Raw genomic sequence first — 27,330 nt, 5'->3', positions numbered from 1 at the left:
CACTATACCCACTGGATCCCCCTTGTCCACGTGTTTGTTGGCCCCTTCAAAGAATTCTAGTAGATTGGTGAGGCATGATTTCCCTTTACAACAACCATGTTGACTCTTCCCCAACAAATCATGTTCATGTGTGTGTCTGATAATTCTGTTCTTTACTGTAGTTTGAACCAATCTACCCGGTACTGAAATACTGGTACTGTCATCCATGAGTTTGCAATGTTACTGCCAGTGGCTTCAAGATTTCTTCAGCTAATTCCTTCAGCACCTTGGGGTGGATAACTTCAGGCCCTGCTGACTTGGTTTCTTTCAGATTAATCAGAAGACCTCTCTGACGTCTTCTTTACTTATTCTGATCTGCATCCCTTCCTCTTTATTGTCTATGCTGCTAGTCGTCCAGTCCCATGTTATTTTGCACGTTATATTCATGGAGTTATTTTGCAAAGGCGTCTTTAGGGGCCGGGGGGGGGGGGGGGTGGTAGTTGAGGTTTTAAATATAAATTCAATGGTCAGACTTTTCCTGAAATAGGACAACTTCTGGGCAGGAGTTCCATGAGCATGGAGACTGCAGTGTTTCTAGCAAATGTGGCAGAGTGCGCTTCAGATTTTCCCATTATCTTTAAAATGTTACTGTTTCCCTGCTCTATAGGCAAGTATGCCATCCTGCTCGTGTATGACATACTGTGACTTATCTGACACGCCGCACTTTGAGAACCCCAGACCCAGGGGATACTTGATCCCTTTGAGATAATTTGGCATTGTGTCTAGTCAGTATGTTTGGCTTTCAGGGAGACCTGCTGGAGCATTCATTTAACCATATTTCTCTTCCTCTCCTTCACAGTACAGTGCGGTGGACAGCAATCCCCTCTCTCTCTACGTTATGCACCCGTTCTGGAATACTATCGTGAAGGTGAGAATTCCTGTGCTGGAAGTGGAAGTGCCAATTTCTGTCATGGCATAATCTCTTAGACAGGACTGCCTTTTGGTTGAAACAAACTCTGCTTTAATTCCATGACAAATGCCAACCTTTGTCCTTCAAGAAGGACAATAACTGTGGGCGCGATTGCATAACCATCTAAAATTTTATGCTGCAGAATCATAAATGTCAAAAGCCTCTATCACTATCTAACACCAATAAGTCATAAACTCCTCTCTGATGTAGTTAAAGCAATGTGTAGTGCCTATTGTGTGCGCTAATGTGATTCTTTGTGTGTATTTTTGCCGCTTTCCCATAGATTTTCCCTACCTGGTTGGCTCCAAATCTGATAACATTTTCTGGCTTCCTGTTGCTTGTCTTCAACTTCTTCCTCATGGCATACTTTGACCCTGATTTTTATGCTTCCGGTAAGACTGCCTTTTTTTTTTTTTTAAACTGTACATTTTAGAGCATGTGAGTAATAAAAGATCTGATACTCCTGTCTTCCTATACCATAGTTTTGCAATTTCATGCGCTGACTGATATGGCTTGCTCATCTACTGCTCTGGAGTGGTCTTTGGTTTTGAAATATCAATGTGGTAAGAAGAGTCAAGGACAGAATCGCTGGGTGATACTGTATTAAAGCAGCCAAAATATGACTCATTCCTTCCAGTTGCTTTGTGAGGAGGAAGAGCCAACGTTTAAAAAAAAAAACAAAAAAAACCCCAACCCCCCAAATGTAAGAGTTCTTTGTACCTTTTTAAGTCAAGCTGACTTCGGGGCGCGCGCACACACACCATTATGCTACTTATAGCCTTGAGGAAGAACAAATAATACATTTGGGTGCCAGTAACAGATGATGTAACCCGCCTTGCTGATAAAATACCAATTTTAGGTTACTGGCCTGCTTGTCTTTGTCCAGTTCATTTATTTTTAGTGCTGTGTGTGAACCAGTGGTACCTGTTTTTTGTTGGATTTAGAGTAATCTCAATTGGATATCAATACACCCAAACATTACATGCTACATGTGTGTACCTTTATTTCCCTCTTCTGATGGATGACTGTTCAGTCTTTTCACAGTCTGTTACAGTCCTCCTTGTCATCATGATAAAGGATGGGCAAGCAGACTTTATATCTGGGCTAGCAAATTTATATGGCAGTCTTGTAAGGCTGTTTTGACGTTAAGGGCTGATCTAACTTACATCGACATAGCTACATCTCTCGGGGTGTGAAAAATCCACACCTCTGGAGAGACGTAGCTATTCTGACTTAACGCCTGATGTAGAGGGGGCCAGGCTGATGAAAGGAAGACTTCTTCCCCTGACCTAGCTACTGCCTCTGCAGGAGGTGGATTAACTACAGCGAGAGGAGAACACTCTCCCATCGCAGTATTGAGCATTTACACTGGAGTGCTGCGCTCTTATGTGTAGACATACCCAACGTTTCTTTTGTCTGCATTTGTTCAAGAGAGAATCTCAAATGATTTGCTTTCCGGAAGTCTTTGTAGTGTACCGCATAATCTCTACGGCGGGGCTTGCCTGTGTCTGTTCGGCATCCCATGTCGGAATGGCTCTTCCTAAACATCCGACTAAAAGTTTTGATGGGGAGAAGGAGTAAGAAAGGAATAGGAAGGTCTTGTAACCAAAAAAAGAGGAAGAAGTTTGGCCTTTTATTCCTTGCCCTAGCACCTTCGTCTTGTCGTAGATCTGGGTGTTGGTGCTAAAGCTGTGCAAATAACGAGGCTTAACAAGTTGGGTTCTTCTGGGCACTTCTGTAACTTTAATAGTGTTCGAAGTCACAGATCTGAAGGCTATGAGAATCTCCCCTTTGAAGGATGTGCAATCTCCCTTGAAGCGTTTGTCTTCCTATCCTGCAACAACCTGATTCTCCATTGCCCTGCACCTGGCTTAAGTAAGTGTAAAATGCTACCATTTTGATTTGGTGGCAGTGTACTAGTGTAAATGACTAGACATGTGCAGGGTAAGAGAATTGGATCCTAAATTAATACTGAACATTACTCTTCTGAGGTCTAATTTGTGTGCCCAGTTACATGCCATCATATAACTCCTTCTCATGGCTAAGCTCTTGTAAAGAACAAAATGTGATGTCTCTTATTGCTGACAGCAAATGTCATGTCTCTTCAGATTTTGTGTTTCACGTGTCTGCTAGCTAGGATCTTGTTGAAACAAGAAATAGCTGTAATGGGTCAATCATCAAAACCCAGCTGGAGATCTGAGAAGTGCAAGTGAAGCTGCCATTCTTAGCAACTGAGGGAATTCTGTGCACTTTGTTCCTTGGCAAATCGGCAGATTTCACTAGCAAGAATACTCTGTGCTGTAGTAATCCTACACTGCACTGGAAAGCTACGAATTAAAAATGAGTAACTCTTTTAAGCTGCAGGAGCAACTCCCTGTATCAACATTTGTCCAATTGCAGGTTCATGTTGGCGTCTTATGAGGGGAAGATGCATTGTGGTGTCCTCCACCTAGGAGAGTGTGTTCTATCAAGCCGCTGACTGCCCAAAAGGGCTTGGGGGCACAAAGGGCTGAACTAGCCTTTCATCTTGAAGACACGTACAATTTTTGGTGTGGTTTGCAAGTGAAATGAGCTCAGGGAATCTCATCCCACTCCACAGAATTCTATTCAAATTGGTTATTCTGTCCCCAGCAGGCAGTCAGCTGAATTTCAGAAAGGTCTGGTACTCCCCCAATAACTTCTCCAACACTGGATTGCTAGAAGGGGGTGGTGCCACACCATGGCACCTTTGGCATGCCGTGCGTCTTTCCTCTGCCCAGTGGATAGTTGTGACCGTAGGGAATAGGTGGTCTGCTTCCAGCACTGCCCTCACTGCTCCCCTTTGTCTAATGGATTTTCGTACCAGACCTTCCTGCTTCTGTCATTGCAGTGCCCTTTCTCTCTCGGACACTGAAGTCATGAAACATGGCAGGCGGCGGGTTTGAGAGGCTCCTTGTCTCGTTCCTCCGTCTTATGATCTGTTTTTCATAGTACCCGTGAATCATACAATCAGATGGAGAAGCCCCATCAGATCGTCCAGTCCTTCTCCCTGCCAGAGCAGGCTTGTCCTCTGCAGGACGTTCTCAAAGTGTTCAGGCCTAAAGTTCCAAAGGATGGGGCTTGCATCGTCTCCCTTGAGAAACTTGTGTATTGCCTGGGCGTGATTTTTGTGACTGGTCTTGTGCCCTGTGCTGGGAGACAGGCAGAACACCCCACAATCCAACCCTCTGGTCTGTAAGAGCAGTAGAAGTAGGTCAGCGTGCGAACCCACAAGGGGAAAGTTTTTTTGAGTTCCAAAGCTTCGGTCTCTGATATATTTTCAGGATTTCATCAAGTGCCATGACCCATGAGGGAGGGAAGAAAGACTGCTTTGAAGCTTCAAGCAATGTGCATATGGCAGAACATGGTCTATTGTAGATGACCAGATACATTGTCTCTGATGCCTGGGCATCAGACCTGCTAATGCTCTCAGCATATGTCCTTCCTGAATGGATTTTTCCTTTAAATTACTCCAGGTTGGCCATAGGCCAGATTGTAGGGAAGGACTTGTAAGTCAGCCCCTGGATCACGTTGTTGAACTTCCCTGAACACCTTTTCACCTTTGTCTGGTTGGTAATGCAGTTCCTATAACGGACTTGCCACTATCAACAAACTGTGCCTCTTATACAAACAAACAAACACGCTCCGCAAAAGAGACGCCAGAGTCCGGTCTCTAAGACCAGAGTGTATAAGTCCACCTCGAGTTTTTAGAAACGAATTAGTCATTTTATTAGTCATTCTTGCCAGAATTGGTATAATTTCCAAAATATCATTGGAGAAAAAAATGGAAAGAACACTTATGACTAATGGCTTGGTATTGCAATTCCCATAAAGCAGATATTAGAGCTGCAGTGTTTTTTCTCATAATATGCGGTAAATGCAAGTTTAAATTGGAGAAAAATATCTGTCAAGTTCGCTATCCACGTTAATATCCTGCTGAAATGAACGTTTAAATGTGGCACATTATAACTTATTCCTGTATCTAATATTTGGCTCCAGTCAAATGGTATTTCCAGGTGTTCGGCCACATACTAATAATACTTGGCACTTGTCTATTGCTTTACATGTTCAGAATCCCTTTTTGGATATTAATCACCCGATTACAGGGACAATGAGAGACAATGGTTGCCACTGAAGATAAATTAGTGCACAGATGGTATCTGAGACTACCACAATTCTCCTCCCCCGTAATGGGAGTGAGAGATGTGAGAACAATTATTGCATAAAGAACAGGAGTACTTGTGGCACCTTAGAGACTAACAAATTTATTAGAGCATAAGCTTTCGTGGGCTACAGCCCACTTCTTCGGATGCATGTGCATATGTAGCCCACGAAAGCTTATGCTCTAATAAATTTGTTAGTCTCTAGGTGCCACAAGTACTCCTGTTCTTTTTGCTGATACAGACTAACACGGCTGCTACTCTGAAACCAGTTATTGCATGTTATCCTTTTAATGGCTTCAACTTCAGGTAAGTATCCTACCCACGTTACAGATGGGAAAACCAAGGCTCAGACTAAGTGACTTGCCCAAGGTAACGCAATAAGTAACTGATCAGAGAGTCCTAATCTCTGCGTGGAGTGTCTGGCGCCCAGTACCACGATCAGTTCCTTGGCCCACGCTACCCCCCGACATTACAATTAGTTGCTGCTTACCCCAAAATAAAATGCTCTATGCGGTAGTTTGAAGATTGCTTCAGGACAAAGTAGCCGTGTGGGGTCTGTGGCCTAGAAAAGCCCCAGATGCTGTGGGTCAGGACTGAGGTGCATTAGCTGAGTTAGAACCTTTTCTGACATGAATGGTAAATTCAGAGCCGTTCTGTCTGTTCAGGATCCAGTGTGCTGCTACCGTCTCACAATCAAGTTGTGTTGCTTAAGAATTCTGGGGGCCACTTCACATTACCTTGGGTTGCTCTGGGATTTTGAAGGGTCCCAGAATCCATAGCTAGCAGCACTATTGAACCACAGAGGTAGCAGGGCCCTAACTTATTATTCAGAGAGTGGTATATTGCTGCAGACAGAAGAATCAGGTGGCTGGGGAGGGTGGTGTGGGTACCCCTACAACCTTATCTCAGATTTCATCTCTCCTGTCCTCGGCCAGAAACCATGCCCTGCAGGTGGAAGGCTGGTTGCCACATCAGCTGTCTACCTAGCACACGTATAAAGCTAATGCCAGCCTGAGTTGGTGGTGTTGGTCAGGATTGAGGTGCACTGGCAGAATGTGCTGTATATGATAAATTTACACTGAGCTTGCTTCTAACTCTGGGTTTTCATCAGTGGCCCTGGTGGAGGTTGGGAATCCCTTGAAGTCTAAATCACCAGAGGGTAAAATTCTGGCCCTATTGAAGGCAATGGCAAAACTTCCACTGACTTTTTCTTACCAAGAATGTTTAGGGGAAATGGGCACATCCTAGCTGGGCATGGTGTGGAAGAACATTGTCCCTGCTCTAGCTGCAGACTCCAGAGAGCATTGTGCTCCCTATGGAGTAAGGCTCCATGTTGCAGGCTTGACTAACTGCTTAACAAGTTCTTGGGGATGAATGACCATAACTGCAACTGCTTGATCGTCTTACTGCCTAGAAAGTGTGTCAGTCTCATGTCCCCAGTTTGGGGTGGGGAGAAAGGATATACTTTAAGTGTAATCTCTGTTCATCCAGCAATTAAACTGTTTACAGGAAGCAGACTTTAAAATGCTCTTGCTATGGTATCCCTAGAAAAAGTGTCAGGCTTGTTTTAGGGCTGCAACTCATGGGGTAAGGTTAAGATTTTGTAATGGGTATTTTTAGTAAAAGTCATGGACAGGTTGCAGGCAATAAACAAAAATTCATGGAAGTCCGTGACCTGTCCTGGCTTTCACTGAATACCGGGGAAAGGGGTTCTAACGGGGACGCCAGCTGCTGCTCCAGCCCTGCCACTGCTCCTGCAGCAAGGACTGACCGCTGCTGCTCCAGCCCAGCACCCGGGGGGGCTGCTCGGGTGGGGGCTGAAGCCAAAGAAGTCATGGAGTTCCGTTAAAGTCACAGAATCTGACCAAATCCTATCCTTACTCAAGGGGTTTGGAAAAGTCCTTTCTGGTCCTCCGCCATCATTTCGGCTGGGGCAAAGATAAAGTGAAAGTAAGGAAAAGCGTGCCTTGGTGTGGAGGATATGGCGTCATTGACAGACAATATATATGTAAGAACGGCCTACCTGCTTTAGTTCCTAGATGTATACATTTATATTTAACCGTATTGTAAATGTATACATCTCGGAACAAAGAATGTCGGCCATACTTCCAGGATGGGAGACTCCTATCCTGGGAAGCAGTGACTCTGGAAAAATATTGGGGGGGTTGTGGTGGATAATCAACTGAACGTGAGCTCCCAGTGTGACGCTGTGGCCAAAAGACCCTGGGATGCATAAACAGGAATCTTGAGTTGCAGCAGAGAGGTTATTTTAGCTCTGTATTTGGCACTGGTGTGACTGCTCCTGGAATCCTGTGTCCAGCTCTGGTGCCCACAGTTCAAGAAGGATGTTGATTAATTCAAGAGGGTTCAGAGAAGAGCCCTGAGAATGATTAAAGGATTGGAAAAGCTGCCTTATAATGATAGACTCACGGAGCTCAATCTATTTGACAAAGAGAAAGTTAAGGGGCAACTTGATTACAGTCTATATGAGTATCTACATGGGGAACAAATATTTTAATAATGGGCTCTTCAGTCTAGCAGAGAAACATCTAACATGATCCAGTGACTGGAAGTTGAAGCTCAGTAAATTCAGACTGCAAATAAGGCCTAAATTCTTAACAGTGAGAGTAATTAACCATTAGAACAGTTTCCCAAGAGCTGTGGTGAATTCTCACTGGCAACTTTTAAGTCAAGCTTGGATCTTTTCCTAAAAACTCTGCTCTAGGAATTATTTTGGGGCAGTTCTCTGACCTGTGTTATGCAGGGAGGTCAGACTAGATGACCACAATGCTCCCTTCTGGCCTTGGAATCTCTGAATCTGTGCGCCCCCACTGTTTTCACACAGTCCCGTCTCAGAATAGAATCACGCTTTGCAGATGTTTTTACTCAATTTTGGCATCAGTAAGTAAGCAGTTGGGAACATCTGTCCTTGCCCACCTCTGTTTCCATGACAGCAAAGCATCCTCGCTTTCAGTGACAGGATCGTGATTACCTGGCACGCAGCTCATGGACTCACCCTCTCCTGGCATCGCTCTCTTAACTCCTGTGACTGCAGCCTGCCACAAAATCAATACATTAAAAATAAAAGTGCCCCCATGTGGAGACAGAATTTCACCTTGCCCACGACGGTTTTCTCACAGCACAAAGATCTGGAACTCTTGCTCTCTCTGTTCTCCAGAAGGGCGAATGGGGTGGGGTGCAGAGGGCAACAAAGCCATCCTAGCAGCAAAATCCAGGATCGTGGTTGTACTGTAACTAGGTACTTTAACTTTCATCCCAGGAAATGCAGATCCATCTAATTACAGTCTAGAATGTATCCTGTGCTCTAAAGTCTTGGGCTTAAAATAGCTCACGAGTAAAAATTTCAAAAGTGCCTAAGTTCCATTGAAAATGTTATTGCATGTTTTAGGGTTCGGGGAAAGGAGGCAGATGCAGTATTTGAGTGTGTGACACTTGTGTGTGCCCAGATCTTTGACAAATTCAGCAAAAAGTGTGATCTCCAGGATCTCCTGGATGCTTCGCAGAAAGAAGCGTAAGAGAATGCTGGTAGGCACTGAGCAGGTGAAGGCTGATTTGATGCATCTCCTTTCGGTGGTACAAGCCCACTGAGAGAATGTAAAGGAGCCTCCTCAGGACAGTGAGATGACCCACAGATTTGGATGGAACCTTGTTCCAATTAATTGCTAAAACAATTCTTGTTGAAAGCATCTCTTGTACCAAAGCATAACCTGCTGGGGGGTGTGTGTGTGTTTGTGTGTGTGTGTGTGTGTGTGTGTGTGTGTGTACGCACACTCAACTCTCCAATCTTCTTTCCAATCTCCACAGCACCTGATCATCAGCATGTTCCAAATCGAGTGTGGGTCATGGTGGGTCTCCTCAACTTCGTAGCATATACACTTGGTAAGACTTAAGATTCTCATGATGTGTCTTGGATTTCTAGTGTGCCTGTCATCATAATGACTTTAATTAGTCAAGTGAACTGTTGTCATAGTTCTGTGTTTCCCAATTCCTTCCCCTCAGCCCTACCACCCCCCCCCCCCCCCCCCAAGAAACAAAACTCTGATTCTAGGCAATTCCTCGGTTCCCTGCCACCCCTTACTCTGGGGTGTTGTGAATGACCTATCTCTGGCTGAGATGTCTCTGGAAACTGACACTTTGTATTGTTTTATCTGTTTTACCCACTTGTTCCAGGGAGGAACATAAAAGTAGATGTCTCTTCCTATCAGAACTGACTTTATGGGGTTACTCGTGAAATATTGAAAGCAGATTTCTGTTAAATATTTAACATAGACTCTTCCTAAGGTTTTTTGTGTTTTTTTTTTTTTTTTTCTTTTTCCAATCTCTGCACCCCCGCGGACAGTGCTGGATACTGAAGCTGGCTGCTGACTTCTCAGCAGAGCCCACGTTCTCTGGCAGCTGCAGAGGAGTCCCTTGCTTTGCCTGGGGAGGTTTAACTTTGCCTCTCTGTGCGCTTCCCTTCCAGATGGTGTTGATGGGAAGCAAGCGCGCCGAACAAACTCCAGCACTCCCTTGGGGGAGCTCTTTGACCATGGCCTGGACAGCTGGGCCTGCATGTTCTTCGTAGTGACCGTTTACTCCACCTTTGGGCGGGGATCCAATGGTGTCAGCGTCTTCGTTCTCTATCTGCTCTTATGGGTGGTTTTGTTTTCCTTCATCCTCTCCCATTGGGAGAAATATAACACAGGGATTCTCTTCCTGCCCTGGGGCTATGACATCAGCCAGGTGGTAAGTAGCCCTTCTGCCTCTTGATTTCAAAATACTCGTTTAGAAAACAGTGGGCAGGCTTTGGTGAATTGCCAGAACTATTTGTGTAGGGGCATGTGCTGCCCTGGCATCTTTCCCATGGTGACATCTGTCCAGTAGTCATAAAGTGCCACCATCACCATACCTAAACCTAACGATATTCTGAGTTCTTCAGGGAGGAGAGCTTTCTGGCAGAGGGCAGAAAGGTTGGTTGCTTGGTTGCAGGGTGCAATAGTTGGAACTATATCATCAGGGCTACTTCATGAAGCTCTGATTCAGCAAAGCAGACTTCTCCCATGATTAAAGTCAAGTTTAATGAATCAAGGAACAAGGGAGGAAGTTATCATGAAACTTTTATTGCATAGTTAGATTGGGACAGATCTGATTTCTCTTTAGCAGAGAAGTGATGTGTGTTGCAAGTATCTTTATGTTGACGTAGGTTTTTGCATTAGCAGGAAATGAAATGTTTTTAAAAATTGGATACTAATAATTGTTGGTTGTCCCAAACTGACTGGGCCTGATTCTGTTGTGGCCCCCGTGTAACAGTACCGACTTAGCAGTACATACTTGTGTGCGATTGAATCGGGTCCAGTGGTTGTAGAAGCACCGATTGTCACGAGTTCAGGTATCTCTACTGAATCGTTGTTGTACAACACTAGAAATTCCCTTGAAAGCTGCCCCTTCCATCAGTAAAATCGTGGTTTCTCTAGTCTTTGCAATCAGTCATCCTCTGGCCCGCGTCTCCAGTTTCTCCTACCCTGGCACTAATCCATAGTGCATTTTCTTGATCGTGCATCAAACAATCCTAAAATACCAGGGATTGGTTTGCTACAGGAGGCAGTTAGACATGGCTCTGGTGGCTGGTGCAACTGTCCTCTGTGGTTGTGCTGGTCAATCCAGTAGTGGGGTGAGGCTATCCCCAGGTGCATGTGCAGACAGAGCTCACAGGGGGTGGGAGGATGAACAGGGCAGAGCATCACAAGCCCCTCTCCTTGCTATCCCCTTTCCGGACTGGCCTTAAAACTCACGGTGACCAAGCAACCTTTGCCTCACTCTGTCCCTTTCCAGACTAGCAGTGAGGCTTCCTTGGTCATGTTGCCGGAAGCAGAGGTTGGGCTGGTTCCTGACATGCAGTCAGCGTAGGAACCTGGGAATGGAGGCATATGTTTGGGGCCCCAAGTGGTTCTGACAGCTGCACTGGGGTACCGTGGTTGCATCTGACCCGGAGATACAGGCTTCCTCTTGTTTTAAAGCTAGAGCTGGGTAGTGAAAATCTGATTGGAAAGCAACGCTCGCAGCTCTCGGAGCCGCCTGGTGAGGAATGGTCACCCCGCCAAAAGCACATTTGGTCTGACCCATCTTTCCAGCTGCTAATGCTTGTCTGCGCTCTCTCTGCATTTCCTTTTCAGACCATTTCAGTTGTCTACATAGTGACAGCGATTGTGGGAGTTGAGGCCTGGTATGCACCTTTCCTGTTTAATTTCTTATATAGAGACCTATTCACTGCAATGATTATTGGTAAGAAGCTCCATGTTGAAGCCTATTTTTAACCACCACCGCTTTACCAATAGCCAGTGTTTCACTTTAAAAATCAGTCAGCATTTGTTTATATTTTTAGCAAAGAGAAACGTAATAAAATATCTCTGTAGAAAACTTGCCTGAACGAGTCTTGGTCTAGACTGAAAGCAACAAAATGCACAGGGTCTGATACTAGTCCCATTGAGGTTTTGGTGGGAACCGTCTAAGTGGCCGTGGGCTGCATCTAACTTCTATAGAATGGAGAAGATGGCAGCCAGCTCCAAACAAAGCTCCAGGCGGGAGGTGGTCCCAGCATGCAATGCTCCATACTAAGCTAAGCAGCGTGGAAGTCATGCATGCCCGGACTTGTTTCCATAGTCTGCACGCTCCTACTAAACATCAAGGGTGGCTGTGGACTGCTCTGTGGTGCAGTCTGGCCACCCCGAGCTAGATAATAGGTCTGTATTTAGATACCTCAGCCTGCGTGGCCTGAGAGACTCTCCTTTGGAACCTAGCCTGTTGCAGCAGATTGGTCTGTAGTTCCCATCACTCTTCTCCACAGAGTACTGTGTCAGAACTGCCTCTTCACGTCAGCCTGGGAGCTGAAATGTGTTAAGGTTGGCTGGCCAGAAAGTCTTGGGTAGCTTTACTGCTGTCTTGTTTTGAATGTATTTGTGGCTCACCCTTTGGGAAGAGAAGTCATTTGGTACCCCTAGCCTTCAAAAGATGCCTTCTGAGGCAGCTTTCCTGCTGGGAGGTCCTGGTCAAACGTCAGCTTTGCCCTATTTAATCTCTTAGCCGCTGGCCACCCTGGCAGCTTTCAAAGTGTGTTGGGGTTTCATGGCCCTCTGGCCCTTCAGGGAGGTCCATGAAACTTGGTCAAATGACTAAAGCTTTTGTTAATGACAGTTCTCATGTCCTAAATGGTGCACATTAAATCTAGGCAGTTTTGTTTGCTTCTATCCTTCTAATAACCTTTCTGTGTCTGAAATATGTCCTCCTTGCATGAAAAAGTGAAACCCTTGATAATGCTTTCTCTGCTGCCCACTGGGTGTCGTCTTGGGAATTATGGTCAGAATGCAGATCAAGATATGTTTTCACTAAAAGAAATAGTTCTTTCCATCAATGCGTTTATTGGCACTTCCCTAACCAAGGCAGTGCTTTTTCTGAAGAGCTGAGTCAAATATACAAATCCCGTTAATGGCCATTACACAAATCCGAGCAGCAGTGGGGTGAGCGTGGGTTTAAGTACGCTTTCAGCTACTGTACTGTTGCAAATGACTGTTTAAAAAAAGATGCATGATGGTTAGCAGCCTGTCCCTGCCAATGCTCATAAAGGAGTTCGGGGATGACGACGGACTCTGAATTACTACGCTGCCTTAACTTAGATCTTTCTCTTTCAGGGTGTGCACTCACAGTGACTGTGCCCATGAGCCTGATTAACTTTTACAAGTAAGTTTTCCAAAAATCATGTGAACTAACTATTCTACAGGGTCTGAGGCACCGCATGTGGTGATCCTGTTCTGCTAGGAGTTAGCCAGGCAGAATGCTGCAGAAAGAAGTAGGTGGAGAGCACGGTGTATTGATGGCCCAGTACTGCCCCGGCTGTAATAGAAGGAGAGCCATGACTTGGCGTAGCTTTCTGTAAATTAGACTCCTTATAAACGTTCCTTACCTTCACTGGCACCTTCCCAGGAGCCCAAAAGGCACTCCTGATTAAGATGGAGAAGGGTTTAAGATGCCGCCCTTGTTAATACAGTAATGTGACTTGCTGTGAGCACAGGTCCCTGCTAGGGTGACCAGATAGCAAGTGTGAAAAATCAGGACGGGGGTGGGGGGTAATAGGAGCCCATATAAGAAAAAGTCCCAAATATCAGGACTGTCCCTATAAAATCAGGACATCTGGTCACCCTAGTCCCTGCGTGCAGGCCAAGCAGCGCAGCTCAAGTGGAAGCAGTGCATTTTGGGACCTCTGGTCTCCGCTGCTGTATTAGCGGCATGTTTGGCTAGAAGAACAGGGCAACCTGGGAAGTGGCCCCTTGTGGGATTGAGTAGGGGTTGGATTCCAAAACACACTCCTCCCCGTCACCCCCCTTTATTTACTTGTATAACAAAATCCTGCACTTCCCCGACGGATTTCCTGATTTGCAGACGTTAACTGGTGACGCTGCTAATGGCTGATTTGAATATTGAACTAGCCATGAGTCGCCCGGTAGACAAAATGAACGTTAAGCACCTGGCGTAAATCTGGGTGATTTGACTCTTGCCTACCCAGACTGAGATTTCACTGATCCGCCTACTCTGGCGATCTGGCCTCTCACTGGCTCTGCAAGAAGGAAGCTGTGCAGGAAACCGTCTTTCTCATCGGAATTGTTTCCCGAGCCCAGACCCAGTGTTGCAGTCTGAACTCCATTTGGGAGCCCCGGTTCTCCCCTTTGTTGCCAGCTCCTTAAAAGGCTGCATCTGGGATTGGCCAGTTATTACTTCAGCGTTGAAATCCATCGTCCACTAATGCAGGGTTACCAAACACCCATCTGAATAAGCAACATGTAACTATCATGGGTGCATTATTCGTGGGGGTGTCTGACCTGAGACTGGCCTCTTGCCCATTTTCTCTCACAATTCCTACTGCTGGGCTCTGCCCAGCATGTGCTGGTCGTACTCCACTTCAGGAAAGGTGCCCAAGGCTAGTTGGGCGCTCACCTGGATTGGAGAGTTCCCAAAGGCAGGCTTGTGCCTGCCTCTGTTAGAAGCTGTGGCTTCCGAGAGTTTGACTTAAGATTTGTGTTCCTTTTGCCTTTCAGGGCCTATAAAAGTAACACTCTGAAGCACAGGTCAGTGTATGAAATCATGCTGCCGTTCTTCTCGCCAGCATTGCTGTTCATTCTGTGCATGACCTGGATCTTCATGTCACCGTCGGACATCCTGGAGGTCCACCCCAGGCTCTTCTACTTCATGGTTGGAACAGCCTTCGCCAACATTTCAGTAAGAGCGCTAGTTCTCTGCTAAAATGCGTGTGGACAGGGGGTGGCTGATTTGAATTAACACAATGGTGAGGGCTAGCGGTTTGTCAGGCTACATTATACGAACTATCCAGTCTGCTCATGAGGTGGAAAGGCAAGTCACAAACCCAGAATGAAAATGCCAAGAATTGTGGATTGTATCTGTTGTCACTAAACCACTTTGCTGCACTGCCATGACTGAAAGGGCAGGCACTGAAGTGGGCAGGAGAGAAACGCTGACTCTTTTAGAGCTGAAAAACGTGTCCTGTAAACCAGATCTGACACTTTCCCCAAACCCAGTATGTGCTTTTTCCACCCCTCCCTGATACTGGCTGACAATTCACATAATTGAGTTCCTGCTCTCTCAGCTTTAACATGGTCACTCGCAAGGTTCTTGGTAAACTTGATTCAGCTGTGTGTTGTCACATCTGCCTACAGACATGAAGCCCCTGCCCTCATCCCCCCCCTAAATCATGAATACTGTTAAGCCATGGAATCCGTGCCTTGCATGACAAAAGGCCAGCCCTGGCGATGATGTTTAGGAAGCTGTAGCGCTTTAATCAGAGATCTGTCACTATCCTCGGACTGTGCCCAGAAGCAGGGCTTCCTGTCTTTCCCACTCGGCAGAGTTTTTTCTACTAACTTTGCAGATAAGATCGGTCAGATTTGACCAGAATTGGCCAATCAATGCAAATAGATCCTTGTGATGGTCTGCTCTTGGTGTGGACTTCTCTGGTTATATGCACAAAAGGAATTCATGTGAAAATGGAAACTTTCTCAGTCTTTGGGAACCTTTAGAGCAGATGATTGTCCATGTTTTAATAATTTATCGCTCTAGAGACGTATGTGGCCCTGTAACGGTGCGAGACTCACCCCTGCGGTGCCTCCTGTCGGTTGTCCTGGGAATAAGCTTAGACTCAGGAGCGCCCTCTGCAGGCTGGTGCCTTGCGGCCGCTGGCCCCCATGTCCCTCCCGGACCCAGTGCCCCTTGTCCTCGGGTGCTGCCCCTTGGCAGTACACCTGCTCTCAGGGTCTCCCCACCCACTATCCCCACCTCGCCTCAGTCTTGGGCTACTGCCAGTCACCATCTAGCCCCCGCTCGCTGGGGCGGACTGCAGTGTAAAAGCCACTCATCACAGGCAAAGGGGGTTTAGACCGGCTGCACCCTTGCACCCTAGTACTTTTCTGGCCTTTGACAAGGCCGCAGCCTAGGGCTTTTCCAGGCGGGAGCTCCCCAACTCCCTTGCCCTATCCCCCAGCCCTGCTCCCCTCAGGTACCCCATTCAGCATTCCAGCAGCCAGGCCCAGAGCCTTCTCCCTCTAGAGACAGAGAGAGACTGACTCTGTTCCTGGCTCACTGCCCTCTTATAAGGGCCAGCTGAGCCCTGATTGGGGCACGGTCACAGCTGAGCCTGGGAACTGCTTGCTCCCAGCCGCAGCCCTCTCCTGGGCTGTTTGAAGCCCTCTAAGGCCGGAGCGGGTGACCACCCCGCTACAGCCTTCATTGCTGTATTCCGAGTGAGTGAGTCATGGGTTGGAGGCTCACGTTGGAAGGAAACCAACGCCCATCTAACAGACCTTTCTCCCGCCTGCCCCCACCAGTGCCAGCTGATCGTGTGTCAGATGAGTAGTACCCGGTGCCAGCCTCTCAACTGGATGCTGCTGCCATTAGCCCTGGTCATCTTTGTGGTGATCTCTGGAGTCGCAGCACACTGGGAAAATCTTCTCCTATACCTACTGACGGCTCTCATTACCCTGGCGCACGTCCACTACGGAGTAGGAGTGGTAAGTGACATCTGCCTTTGGGCTTGGGGTTTCACTGTAGCGGCTCTGCTTGTAGGATTCACTTCGCCCCATTGCTGATCAGTTTTGCAGGGGGTGTCGCATGTAACACCTGGAATACCAGGCAGTTTGAGGCATTTCTAGAAAACATGAAAGGAAGCTAAATAGGTGGCGTCTGAAAGCTCTTATTTTGTACACCAGGAACTGACAGCCCAGCTGCAGCAGAAATTCTTTTAGTCGTTTAAATTCAAGACTGGGTGTAATCCAAACCCTGGATCCACACCCTGTTTCGGATCACAGTTTGCAGCTTAAAACGTAGGAACCCAACACTGGCGAAACATGGATTTAATGCGCCCAAGTTCGGATGTAGTTCTGGTTCTGTCGGTCAGAAAAAGGCCAAGATCAGAATGGGATCCAGAGACCAGGTTGGGCGTATCTCTAATTTTAAATAAATTATTTGGGGACTTAGCTAGGTACCATTCACTTCCTAATACTTCACTTTACTTAGAACTTCTTTTCTAAAGGCCCCCACAGCTGCTGCTGGGTAGCACGTGACTGGACACTCGAATCCGTTTGACACTCTCTCCGGTAGGGGGCACTGCTTGGGAAGACAGCCTTAACGTGTTAACCCAAACAGTGTTTCTGCCCTGCGTACAGATTTATAAACTTTTCCATAGGCGTTAACTGATTTTTTTCATACTGCGCCTTTGAACTATTGCTTTCAGATGCCCCAGGCATAGTGTAACTAGAACGCTGTCTGAAGTGCGGTGGTTGTCTGGCTAAATAAAGAGTGAACAAAATAACTAAAGAACCTGAATTACTGACGTAGAACCTGCCATATTTCCAGCTTCTGAGATGAGTTCCTCTGCTGGGGAGAAGCTGGGAAGGGAGAGCACAGTGGAAGTGTCTCCCCTGTATCCAGATGCCTTCAGGGATCAAGGAAGCACTGTAGCTAACTGTGGGAGACCGGCACTGCGTGAAGGAATTGGCAGGATGCAGAACGTCTAGGCGGTGGGAGTGCTGCTCAGTGGGAAGAGCCCAGTTGGGTTGTCCTAGGTCAACTGGACAGGGAAATGACCACCTCAGCAGCCAGAGTGGGACCCCGAGCACTTGTCGCTTCAGGCCAGCTCAAAAATATATACGCTAGCTCCTTGCAAGACACGGGTTTGACGCAGGACTCAGTGGGTGATGTTCTCGGGCCTGTGACACAGACTGATGGTCATAATGGTCTCCTCTCGCCTTATACTCTCTGAAAAACCCCACCCATTTGGAACCCCTTTGTAAGACACGATGGGGTGAGAGTGAATCTGCAGTTTCTCCTCCGGAGCTGCAGGTGAACAGGCCTTGGGTGACGTGGTTGCTTAGCTGCCACGCTGTATGTGTTGGTCTTTTCCTGCCAGCCATGTGAATCGCTTTAAAAACAACTCTGAAATTTCAGCCAGCCTAATGACTTGACGTAGCTCTCTGCATAATCTCATCAAAAAGCAAATTTCCTGAATGCAGCCTTTAAGTCCGACATGGCTTTTCACTGTCTGTCGGGAGGAAATGAGCCCTTTCTGCCTTGTGAAGGTCACTGCGAGAGGAGGCTTCTCAAGGATAATTAAAAGCGGGTCTCCAAATCTCAGACATACTGTCTCTTGGCACAGTTACATACCGATGTCCTGTTGTACTGTCATCTGGTGGGAGTGGCTAGGCAGGCACTGCTAGCTCAGAGCTATAAGAGGGTGCTATGTAGCTGCTGTCTGACTATCGCGCTCTGGAAGCAAGCCAGCCTCTGCTTGTTGTTTTTGCAGTTCACGTATGGCTAGTATTCAACTGAGCGACTTGTGTATGCCCTTGTTACTTGTTTAGCTAAAGCATGAGCATTGGCTTCACAGCTCGCAACAGGCCAGGCGCATTCAAGAACAAGTGCACGTTCAGAGAGGAAAGGCAGTCGACTTAAAAACTGATCAAAGGAAATGCATATGGTTTACAATGTGCAATTAGCGTGTAGAACTCACTGCCACAAGATACCATTTGGGACCAAGAGTTTAAGATTCCATATAAAAGTGTAATGAGACTATCCAGGTACTTTGGGTAGGGTACAAATCTCTTTGTAAGGTGTAGAAACCTTAATGCTTCAGGGCTAAAACCAGCCACTAACTGGTGAGGCGGGTTAGGGCACAAATTTCCTTTGGAGAAGCCTGCCCAGAACTGATCCCCTTGGGGGTTTCTTGCGCTTGCCTCTGGTCACTGTGCGGCACAATATTGCACTAGTTGGACAGTCAGGAATTGCCATAAGTATTTCTATTCGTCAGAACCTCTTAGAGGGTCAAATGCTGGACCCCACAATGCAAACCCCAGTGGCATGTTGAAGGACAGTCAGTCGTTCCCGGATCTGGTAGAGTGTAGAACTGGTGCAGCTGCTCCACCCCAGGCTGGACTAGTGGGCCCTGTGTCCCAGGGCTTTGGCTTGGTGGGAGCCTGCCGGCATTCTCACAGTCCATGGAGAGAGAGGGGTGCTTCAGAGAAGTACTCCGGTTTGCAGAGTGTCGTGTGTGGCTGGCCTGGCCCTGCACAGCAGGCTCCTGGTGTTCTGAGACAGGTCCCATGCACCCATGTGGGGCCATTCAGCCTTTTTTAGCTGCACGTGTGGCTCGCTTGGTCCATGGTGTGGTGCGTAAGGGGATGTCTGCGCTGCAGTAAAACACCGGCGGCTGGCCCATGTCAGCTGAGCCAGGCTCACGGGGCTTGGCCTGTGGGGCTGTACAATTGCAGTGCAGGTGTTCAGCGTCTCGGAGACCCTCCCCCCTTGTGGGGTCCAAGAGCCCAGGCTACAACGTGAGCCCAGATGTCTACACCACCGTTTTACAGCCCAACCCTGGCAAGCCTGAGTCAGCTGACTGGCCAGCCTGGGGTGTCTTACTGCCGTGTAGATGTATCCTTAGGGGCTTCTGTAAGGGAGTGACTAATAGCCCTGGTGGGGGATGAGCATATCATGGGCAGGGGCTATGCATCCTTCCCATACATACAGCACCCTGCCAATTCACTGCAGTCCTGGGCCCGAATCCTGAGGCGTACTGAACTGCTCCATTCAAGTCCCCTTGATTGTTTGAGGCTGAAGTGGAAGGCATGTTGACTGATGGACTGCTTTCATTTAACTTTTCTCTTTCTCTCTCTCTCTCTCTCTCTCTCTCTCTCTCTCTCTCCCCCAGGTAAGCCAGCTGAGCAAACATTTCAACATCCGGCCTTTCTCGCTAAAGAAGCCCAGTACAGATTGACTAGAAGGGGAAGAAGAGAAAATCAGCCTGCAGTCTGCACAAGTACTGTAAATAACTGCTGGAAATAGCTTGCACTTCAACCATCACCACAGACCTACATCGATCTTCTGGACAGACACTGGGGCAGTGGGGGCTCAACACCAGGGCTACACCCGCGACTGCCATTGAGAAAACACGAACCGCTCTATGGTGAAACCAAGCGAGGGGAGTAGCCTTTCCAATTATTCCTGTATATTAGATTAGCCAGACGTCTTCAAGCCCTAACTCTGTTCGGGTAGAGCTGGCTTGGGAACGTGGATGGCATCGCTCAGAACGCACGGTCACCCAAAATAACCTGGCAGCTGAGTTAGTAGCAGTGGCCTCAACACATCTGTAACGGAGACGTTTGAGCTGCAGGGTCAGTGAGGAACGTCTTTGTCGTACACGAAGGCACATGAGTCACACACGCGGCTGTCTAGTGTTAGACCTTCTCAGATGACCTTTGTCCCTTGATGCTAGTCTAGGGAGCAGATCCCAGCATGCGCGCACACGTGTCCATTCATGCAAAATGTTTGTTTAGAAGCTTCAAATGATATTCCACTAGGACGACTTAGCCAAATCCCTCAATTCCCAAGTGGTTAAGGCAGCTTCCCCTTCTTCTTTCCCCCCCCCCCCCCCCCCCCCCCCCCCCCCCCCCGTCTTTCCAGCTGTGGGTAACTGGGACCATATCTTGACAGTATTTTTCTTGTTAACCATACATTGGCCACATGTGTTCTTTAATCACGAGCCCATGAAGGGAACTTGAGCTCTTAGCAGCAATGGTTGTTTTGGGATGGCGGGTGGCTTATTACTGCCTGCAAGAGCTAAAATAGCACTTGGCCAAATTCTCCCTTCTGATAAATCAGTACAACCTCATTTAATGTCAGAGGGTTGGCTTGCAGGGGGAAGGGGAGTCACATGCTACATGGAGCTTGTCTCATTTCAGACTTGCTCTATGCACTATGATTTGTGTGCACATCCCCGTGAAGGGTGGGACAATCTCTACATACGCTGTCTCACAGCTCCAGAGAACTGCATTGTGGCAAATCCCACAGCTTGGAAAAACACCCGAATAGTTCTTACAGCCGCTGACATGCACATACACTTGTGGATATTTTATTGGGGGAAAAGTAGAGGTGATTTTTTTAAATTACCATGTCATTTAGGTCACACACATCCCATCCAGCTTTCTGTTTCCCATCTGTTAAGCAGTTTGCGTTCAGCGGTTTTCTTTTTTGTAATTCATTTAATTGAGTGGTGGTGAAGACTGAGTGCTGATTTTCTTTTCTGTTCATTGTATTTAATGAAGATTTGTGCTTGAATGAAGAGCGCAGCCTAAACCCAGACTCTGGACAGGCTGCACTCGGAAGTGGGCAAGCACAACGAATGTTCATATATAATGTATTGTGGGAACAAATTCATTCATACCTGGGGAGTAGCTTGGTCATGGTGTATTCCTTCCGTGGGTGAAAAATCTCCTGCTCTAGGAAAACTTAACTGTCATTACTATTTAACGCTTTTCTTTTGTAAATGTAAATCATTGTCATGCAAGTTATACGAAACAGAACGTCCAGAAGCCAGTTCACAGCATTTATTGTAAATAGGTTGGTTTTAATTTGAACTTGAATTCTCACTGGGGTGTCCTGTACAAGATCATAGCTGATGGATAGAGGTACACCCTGCCAGACACAAGGGGGAGAATTTAATTTCAAGCGGGGAAATACCATTACTGCTTCCATCTCTAGGTGTTCCCATCTTGGTTTTCGGCTGTGAGGTGATTGGACTAAACACGTTTTAGTTGTTTTGTTAATGTGTCATGACTGTACATCAGGAACTGGAGGAAGGTGTTAATCTGGGAGAGGAAAAAACCTCTTATTCCCCCCTCAGAGTTGATGAAATAAGTGGAGTACTCTCTCATATATATATATATATATTACTGACATTGTACAGAAAAAGCTTAAATGTACAGAGGAATTGGGCTGTGCTTCAATTTTTGACACTCGTAACTGTTGAATTAAATATATAATTATGGGCAAATTAACTGAAATTGTAGTTGCGCAAGAAACATTAAGAATTTGAAACCAGCTGTTGAAAATGGGACACACAGTTTAACTGTCTGTGGAACGTTTTCCTACTGCACAATCCGCCTTCGTGGCCGTGACACGTTGCTGAGGTTGGGTTTTTCCATTTGCGTGCCGACGGATCATGGAATACTTGGGCCAGTTCCCCTTGACTAGTCACGTTAAGAAATGTCTGGGTCCCAAGCATGAAGCTAAACGTGTTCTGCATTTCCTTTTCTGGCATGTCCCATTTCTCCGCCCCGTCCCCACTCTCCCGGCAGCACGGCTGTGTTCAGACTGGGGTGGCGTTTACATTGTGAGATTCTGTCTGCTCGGTTCCCTAGTCACTGTTCCTCTGGCTGTGGAGTACGTTGAACCATTCCTTTGGGCCGTGCATGGAAACATACCCTGAAAAAAACTCTTGTGTGGAGGCTGGCAGCTAGAGCAGACTTGCAATCTAAATGCCTTCATGCATTTTACTGACATGTTCTTACGGCAGGATCTCTCAAACCCTTTTACACACACAGGCTTATCTCTGGGGAGTCGTGGAATTTGGTGCCTTAACTTATTGCATGTTGGGGCTAGCAAAACCTCTACAATCAAATTATGCTAGAAACCAGTTTTAATGCTGCTCGAGCTCAGGCAGATGAGGGCAGGATGAGCTCTCTAACCTGTCCTATTCTGCTCTCTGGGCACGTTCTGCCGCCCAACACAATAAACAGTTTTCATTTGCGCAGTGTTGATCTGAATTTAGTGACTGACGTGCTTGATGTCATGGATTCTGGGGAATGAAATGTCTGATCAGAAACAGACAAAATTACAGCCTCCCCACCACAAGTGTGTGCGAGGGGGAGCAAATCTTTTGGGTTGGTTTATTTTTAAAGAAAACTGGTGTTTTCTCCTAATTCGGTCTTTAAAAATAAACTCGTTCTCTAGTGAAGGGCTGGATTTGGTCATTGTTCTGGCCTCTGCAATACTGGGTAAGGAGGAGACACGAAGGTGGAAATTCTGCTTCCTCACCCTGGCCTCTTCCTTGTAGCGGGGTGCGTTCCTTTCCGGTGCCGGGCTCTTTGGAAGGAATGATACTCTGACCCAGGAGCGTATGTGCCCATGCTTAGAATTCCCCTTCCGCGTATTTGAGGCACTCTGAGCCCTTGTGCTTCTCTGCCCATGTAAAAGAGCTGCTTGTTTTGTGTCCTTAATTATTGAGACCCTTGAGTGAGCCGCCCCGCTGCTTTTATCATCCTTAAAAATGCTCCCCGGGTGATGCCTCAGTGCTGTCAATTGTACCTCAGCCTGGACTATCGGCAGGCAGAGCCGAGCATTGGGGAAGAACCCCTCTGGGCCGTCAACGTGCCCAAGTCAGGCAGTGTACGTAAGCGGTTGGCTTCAAAACGGACTGTTCCATGTCGTTAAATCTCCACAAGCCGGTTTCCATAACATCGTCCTGCTCCCGTTCCTGTGCTAGAGACTCGCCGGAGCACTGTGAAAATAAGCCAGTGGCTTGCTGAAGACACTTTGACCCCTTGCGTTCCTGCGATTAGGGATCTTTGTGGTTGAAGTGAGTGTTGGAAGCCTTGGGAGTGGACACACATGCCATCGCGTGGCTTCTTCCGCTCAGAAAAACGGTTCGTTACGCGCGCAGCTTCATTTCCATGCTGAGGCTTCCTGAGCGTGTGTAACTTGCACTTCGCCCCCCTGCGGACCTGCAGCCCCTCTCCCCCCATGCAACATCTTCTGCCAACGACCCCCCACCCCCGAGTTCAACCTCGTGACTGTAAAATCCGGCTCATGAGACACGCATTTAGCTGGGGCACATACGTGCAGGTTTAACAGCTCTCTGAAGTCACTGGTATGTTAATGAAAGTAGCCGTTGTGGTCCAAGTTAGCATCCCTCACAAGCATTTCTGTTGCAGTTGGTCCATCGAGTACAAACAATAGGGAAGGCAGGAACTGCAGTGTTGAGATTGTACCTGGCCTTTCCATGCCTGTTGTGCCCTGTCTGGTGAATTTATCGTGCTCGCGGCCTGATCTAGGGTACCGCTGGGGAATCCGCCAATACCGAATCTCATGGATGACTAATGTGTTCATTCAGCTTGGGGTTTTCTTGGTCACTACAGCAAAAATATTCAGATCTTGGGTTTCTAAAGTTAGGCTCCTGGTGTCTTCTATCTGGGCTCCTGGTGTCTTAGCCCACAGTGAGAACGTTCTGGCCTGTTGTGACTTTCCGAAGTGACCGATCAGATTTGTTGTATATAAATAAATGCTGCTTTTTCAGCTGTGGCCCAGCTGAATTTTCCTCCACGCCGAGGGCTGGGCTACACTACTGCGTAAGTTGATGTAACTTACATCGCTCAGGGGTGTGAAAAAGACACCCCCCCCCCCCCATGAGCAACACAAGTGACATTGACTTAAGCGCTGACCACACTGGCGCTAGGTGGGCAGGAGACGCTCTCCCGTCAGCACAGCGGCTCTTCACCAGACGCGCTACAGCGGCGTAGCTGTGCCGACGTAGCCTCTCGTAGTGTCGACTTGCCCTGCAAAGATGCACTCAGCGCTGCCTGCTATGCAAGTAATTTGAACAGCTGGGAAGCTCTTGTGGTTCTAGCTAATGGTGCGTTAACAGTGGCGTAAAAACCCAACCGCTTGGAGTTGGGGGATTTGGTTCGTTTGTAAAGGAGACCTGCTCCTCTTTCCTTGTGCTGCAGCACTGGGATGATGGTAAATCCTCTGCGTGCTGAAAGCCACGGGAGAATCTTTCTCTGTCACAGGTGGTGGTGGTTTTATGTGGTGTGCCACTCACTGGGGGCATCTTGGGTTGGTGGGTTGAGATCAGCTGGGCTGTCTTAGATCTTGTTTGTGCTTTGTTGAAATGCAGGCGAACAGCAAACTGGGCAAGGGTTGTAGTAGCCAAGGGAAGCCTTTGCTAGTACCTTGTTTGCCTTATGTCCCCAGTCTACCTCGCAGCATTGTATTGGAGGTGGCGGCAGGCCAGGGCTGCGGAGACAGCATCTTATGTCTGCTGTCTTGGAAGGTGGTTGCAACAGAAGTTTGTTTAACCTCTTTGCTGCTGAACCAAGTCTTGATTAAATCAGAAAAATCCTACCGTGCAGTTGGACTTGTCAGTGCCGCCTGTTTTCTGTCTTACGGCAGCAGCGAAAAACCTAACAGAAGAGGGAGGCATCACTTAGCAGCACGTTCTTAGCAGACCTGCGTCCCAGAGGAAAGCTGTTTGCTACCTGTAGCTCGGTTAGCCATCATCATGGCGTCTTACGGAACATGCTCCAGGAATAAAGATCTATTAATAGGTAGTGCTAGTTGTTACTAACCAGTTAATTGTTCAGGTGCATTTGGTTTGGAGTGATGGTCTCATTTCCAGATATAAATCTGCCTCGTTCGCTCCATTCTACCAGGACTTATTTGTTATTACTTGACAGCTGGTCAGTCTGGTCCAGGGTGATGTGCTTTTTGGGCAGCAAGAAGTTCCTTCTGACCCAGCATCCCCTGCCAGGGCAGCCTTTAACTGAGTGCAGAGCCCACTAAACGGAACGGTGTGCTTTGGGGGCAGGCGTGCGCAAGGCCCGAGCTGAAAATGCTTGGGAAGGTGACTCTGTAACAATGACGTTGTGGGCTCCATGTTTGTATCTCCCAGGCTTCCAGATCAAACGGGTCTTCTAACTGCCAGCCCTGCTCATTCAACCTGCACCCTGAGAGTCGAGCTGGGCTCTTCCTGGCTCATGTATCAACCCCAGCAATGGAGACTGTGCAGGCCACACCCTACCCTCAGTTACGCCCACACAACGGATGGCAAAGCAGAGCAGAATCCCCCTCGTTTGGGTTCTGCAGGGCTAATGGTGTTGGAGCAGAAAAGGCTCATGCTAGTAGTTGTGGGTGGGATTTTCCAAAGTATCTGACTTGCATTGGGACTGGTCACTTCGGTGCAGGTCTGTTGAGTAAGAAGGGGGCATCTTACTTGACTCTTAGCATACAACTGCCTGTTCCTGCTCCCTTGACTCTTTGCGCTAAGTGGGGAAGGAACTCCCATGACAACACTTCCCCCTCCACCTACAGAAACAAAAGCTTCCGTGGCAAGTAACTGTAACGTGGACCCGTCGTGTTCCCTGAGCCTGGCCCTGTGTGACTGTGGCCTGCTATCACGGCTCTGAGAGCCTCTGCTTGTCACTTCACTGCCGTGAGTGGGTCTGCAAACACATCCTGTCCCATCCCACCCAGGTGAGCCGTAGCCTGGCCGGGACCAGTCACCGCTAAGCAAACTGATTGTACAGAGCTTTATTTAAACAGGAAAATCCAGTATAACTATATATTGTCTTGTCAGTGCAGAGTTCTACCAAACCTGCTTTTCTCATTAGGATCCATGTGTCTCTACTGTTGGGAGCTTAGAGTACTGCAGTGGATTTGAATGCCAATCTGTTAAAGGCTATTGCTGATACATATTTATTGTAAAAAAAATATATATATTGAAAATGAAACTTCAGGAAAGAATAAAATTTTCCAAGCCTTTTAGCGGTTTTCTCATTGTCTGTTTTTGCTGATGGTTTCAGTAGAACGTGTTGTCCAGTTGCCTTTGAGATGGGCAGTCTCCTCCTTTGAACTCTAGAATTGACTTGAGGGTGTTTCGGTCTGTTTGGGTCAGATCACACCCCCTCAATGGGATACGCTTCGTTGGAGCCGGCACATCATCCAACAGCTGGCGGAGGTTCCTAGGTGTACATCTCAGTGCCTGCCGACAGACAGACACAGAGCGAGAGAGAGAGAGAAACAATTCCACAGAGTTCTGCCAAAGATGGAAGAAAGTGTTGCATTCTCCCAACTAATTCTGTTAACGTGCAGCATATACAATCTAATGGGCCCATACAGAAGGTGGGCACCTTATGCATGTCTCCAGCAAGTGCACTGGAATACCACACTTTGGAGAGCCTCAAAGGTGATAAAGGGGTGCAAAGCACTTTCTGAACCCTTGTCCCAGTGCAGTCCAGCTGCTATCAAATCCTGCAGTTCCAAAGTCAATGGCACTCACATTCCCCCAACCTCCCAGAACTTTAGCTGAAGAATTTGAGTCCTGTCCAGCTAGCAGATGTTACATGATCATTAAAGGTTCCCTGAAACACCCATGGACGGTAAAGAAAGTTATCCCTCTAGGGTGGGGGGAGACTGAGGCTAGGTCTACACTACCTGCCTGAATCGGCGGGTAGAAATCGACCTCTCGGGGATCGATTTATCGCGTCCCGTTGGGATGCGACAATCGATCCCCGAATTGACGCTCTTACTCCACCAGCAGAGGTGGGAGTAAGCACCGTCGACGGGAAGCCGCGGAGGTCGATTTTGACGCCGTCCCTACAGCGGGGTAAGTCGGCTGCGATACGTCGAATTCAGCTACGCTATTCGCATAGCTGAATTTGCGTATCTTAAATCGACTCCCCCCTGTAGTGAAGACCTGCCCTGAGCTGCAGAGGTTAAGGGACTTGCCCAAGCCGTCACAGGAAGTCTCTGGCAAGGATGAGAGTAGAATCCAGGAGTCCTGACTTGCCGCACTAGTAACCTTTGACATTCCCTGGGTATGAGGCAAATTCATTCTCTTCTCCTCACACATATTACACTAGTGGAGAATGAATCTGCCACCTGGATTTTCCTTCACCCTCCTTGCAAAGCAGGCTTCACCTCCTCTTTCATGCACCAGTTTGCTGAGTTCCAAACAGGTCCCCCAAACAGCACCAGCAATAACTGGGCTTGCAGTAATGACTTAGTGCCTCAAGCCCAGTCACCTGTAAATGATCC

At 47.6% G+C, this 27,330-nt stretch overlaps 1 protein-coding gene across 2 annotated transcripts in view; it reads left to right on the top strand.

Annotated features, from left to right (window-relative positions):
• The window catches only part of LOC135982120 (ethanolaminephosphotransferase 1-like), a 42,846-nt gene extending 16,788 nt beyond the window's left edge, over window positions 1–26,058 (top strand). The window contains exons 2-10 of one of the 2 annotated variants that reach the window (XM_065587361.1): window positions 839–907; window positions 1,233–1,341; window positions 8,956–9,030; window positions 9,614–9,876; window positions 11,304–11,412; window positions 12,816–12,864; window positions 14,217–14,397; window positions 16,017–16,199; window positions 19,391–26,058. In XM_065587361.1, the coding sequence (XP_065443433.1) occupies window positions 878–907; window positions 1,233–1,341; window positions 8,956–9,030; window positions 9,614–9,876; window positions 11,304–11,412; window positions 12,816–12,864; window positions 14,217–14,397; window positions 16,017–16,199; window positions 19,391–19,507 (1,116 nt within the window). In that variant the 5' untranslated portion in view covers window positions 839–877 and the 3' untranslated portion in view covers window positions 19,508–26,058. The remainder of the gene's footprint in view (window positions 1–838; window positions 908–1,232; window positions 1,342–8,955; window positions 9,031–9,613; window positions 9,877–11,303; window positions 11,413–12,815; window positions 12,865–14,216; window positions 14,398–16,016; window positions 16,200–19,390) is intronic. The other variant, XM_065587362.1, reaches the window with a different exon arrangement.
• The last annotated feature ends 1,272 nt before the right edge of the window (window positions 26,059–27,330 follow it).

This window comes from Chrysemys picta, chromosome 3 (assembly GCF_011386835.1).
Source record: "Chrysemys picta bellii isolate R12L10 chromosome 3, ASM1138683v2, whole genome shotgun sequence".
Lineage (NCBI taxonomy): Eukaryota > Metazoa > Chordata > Testudines > Emydidae > Chrysemys > Chrysemys picta.
Note: the sequence above shows the minus strand (reverse complement) of the source record. Positions and strands in the feature narration are given on the sequence as shown.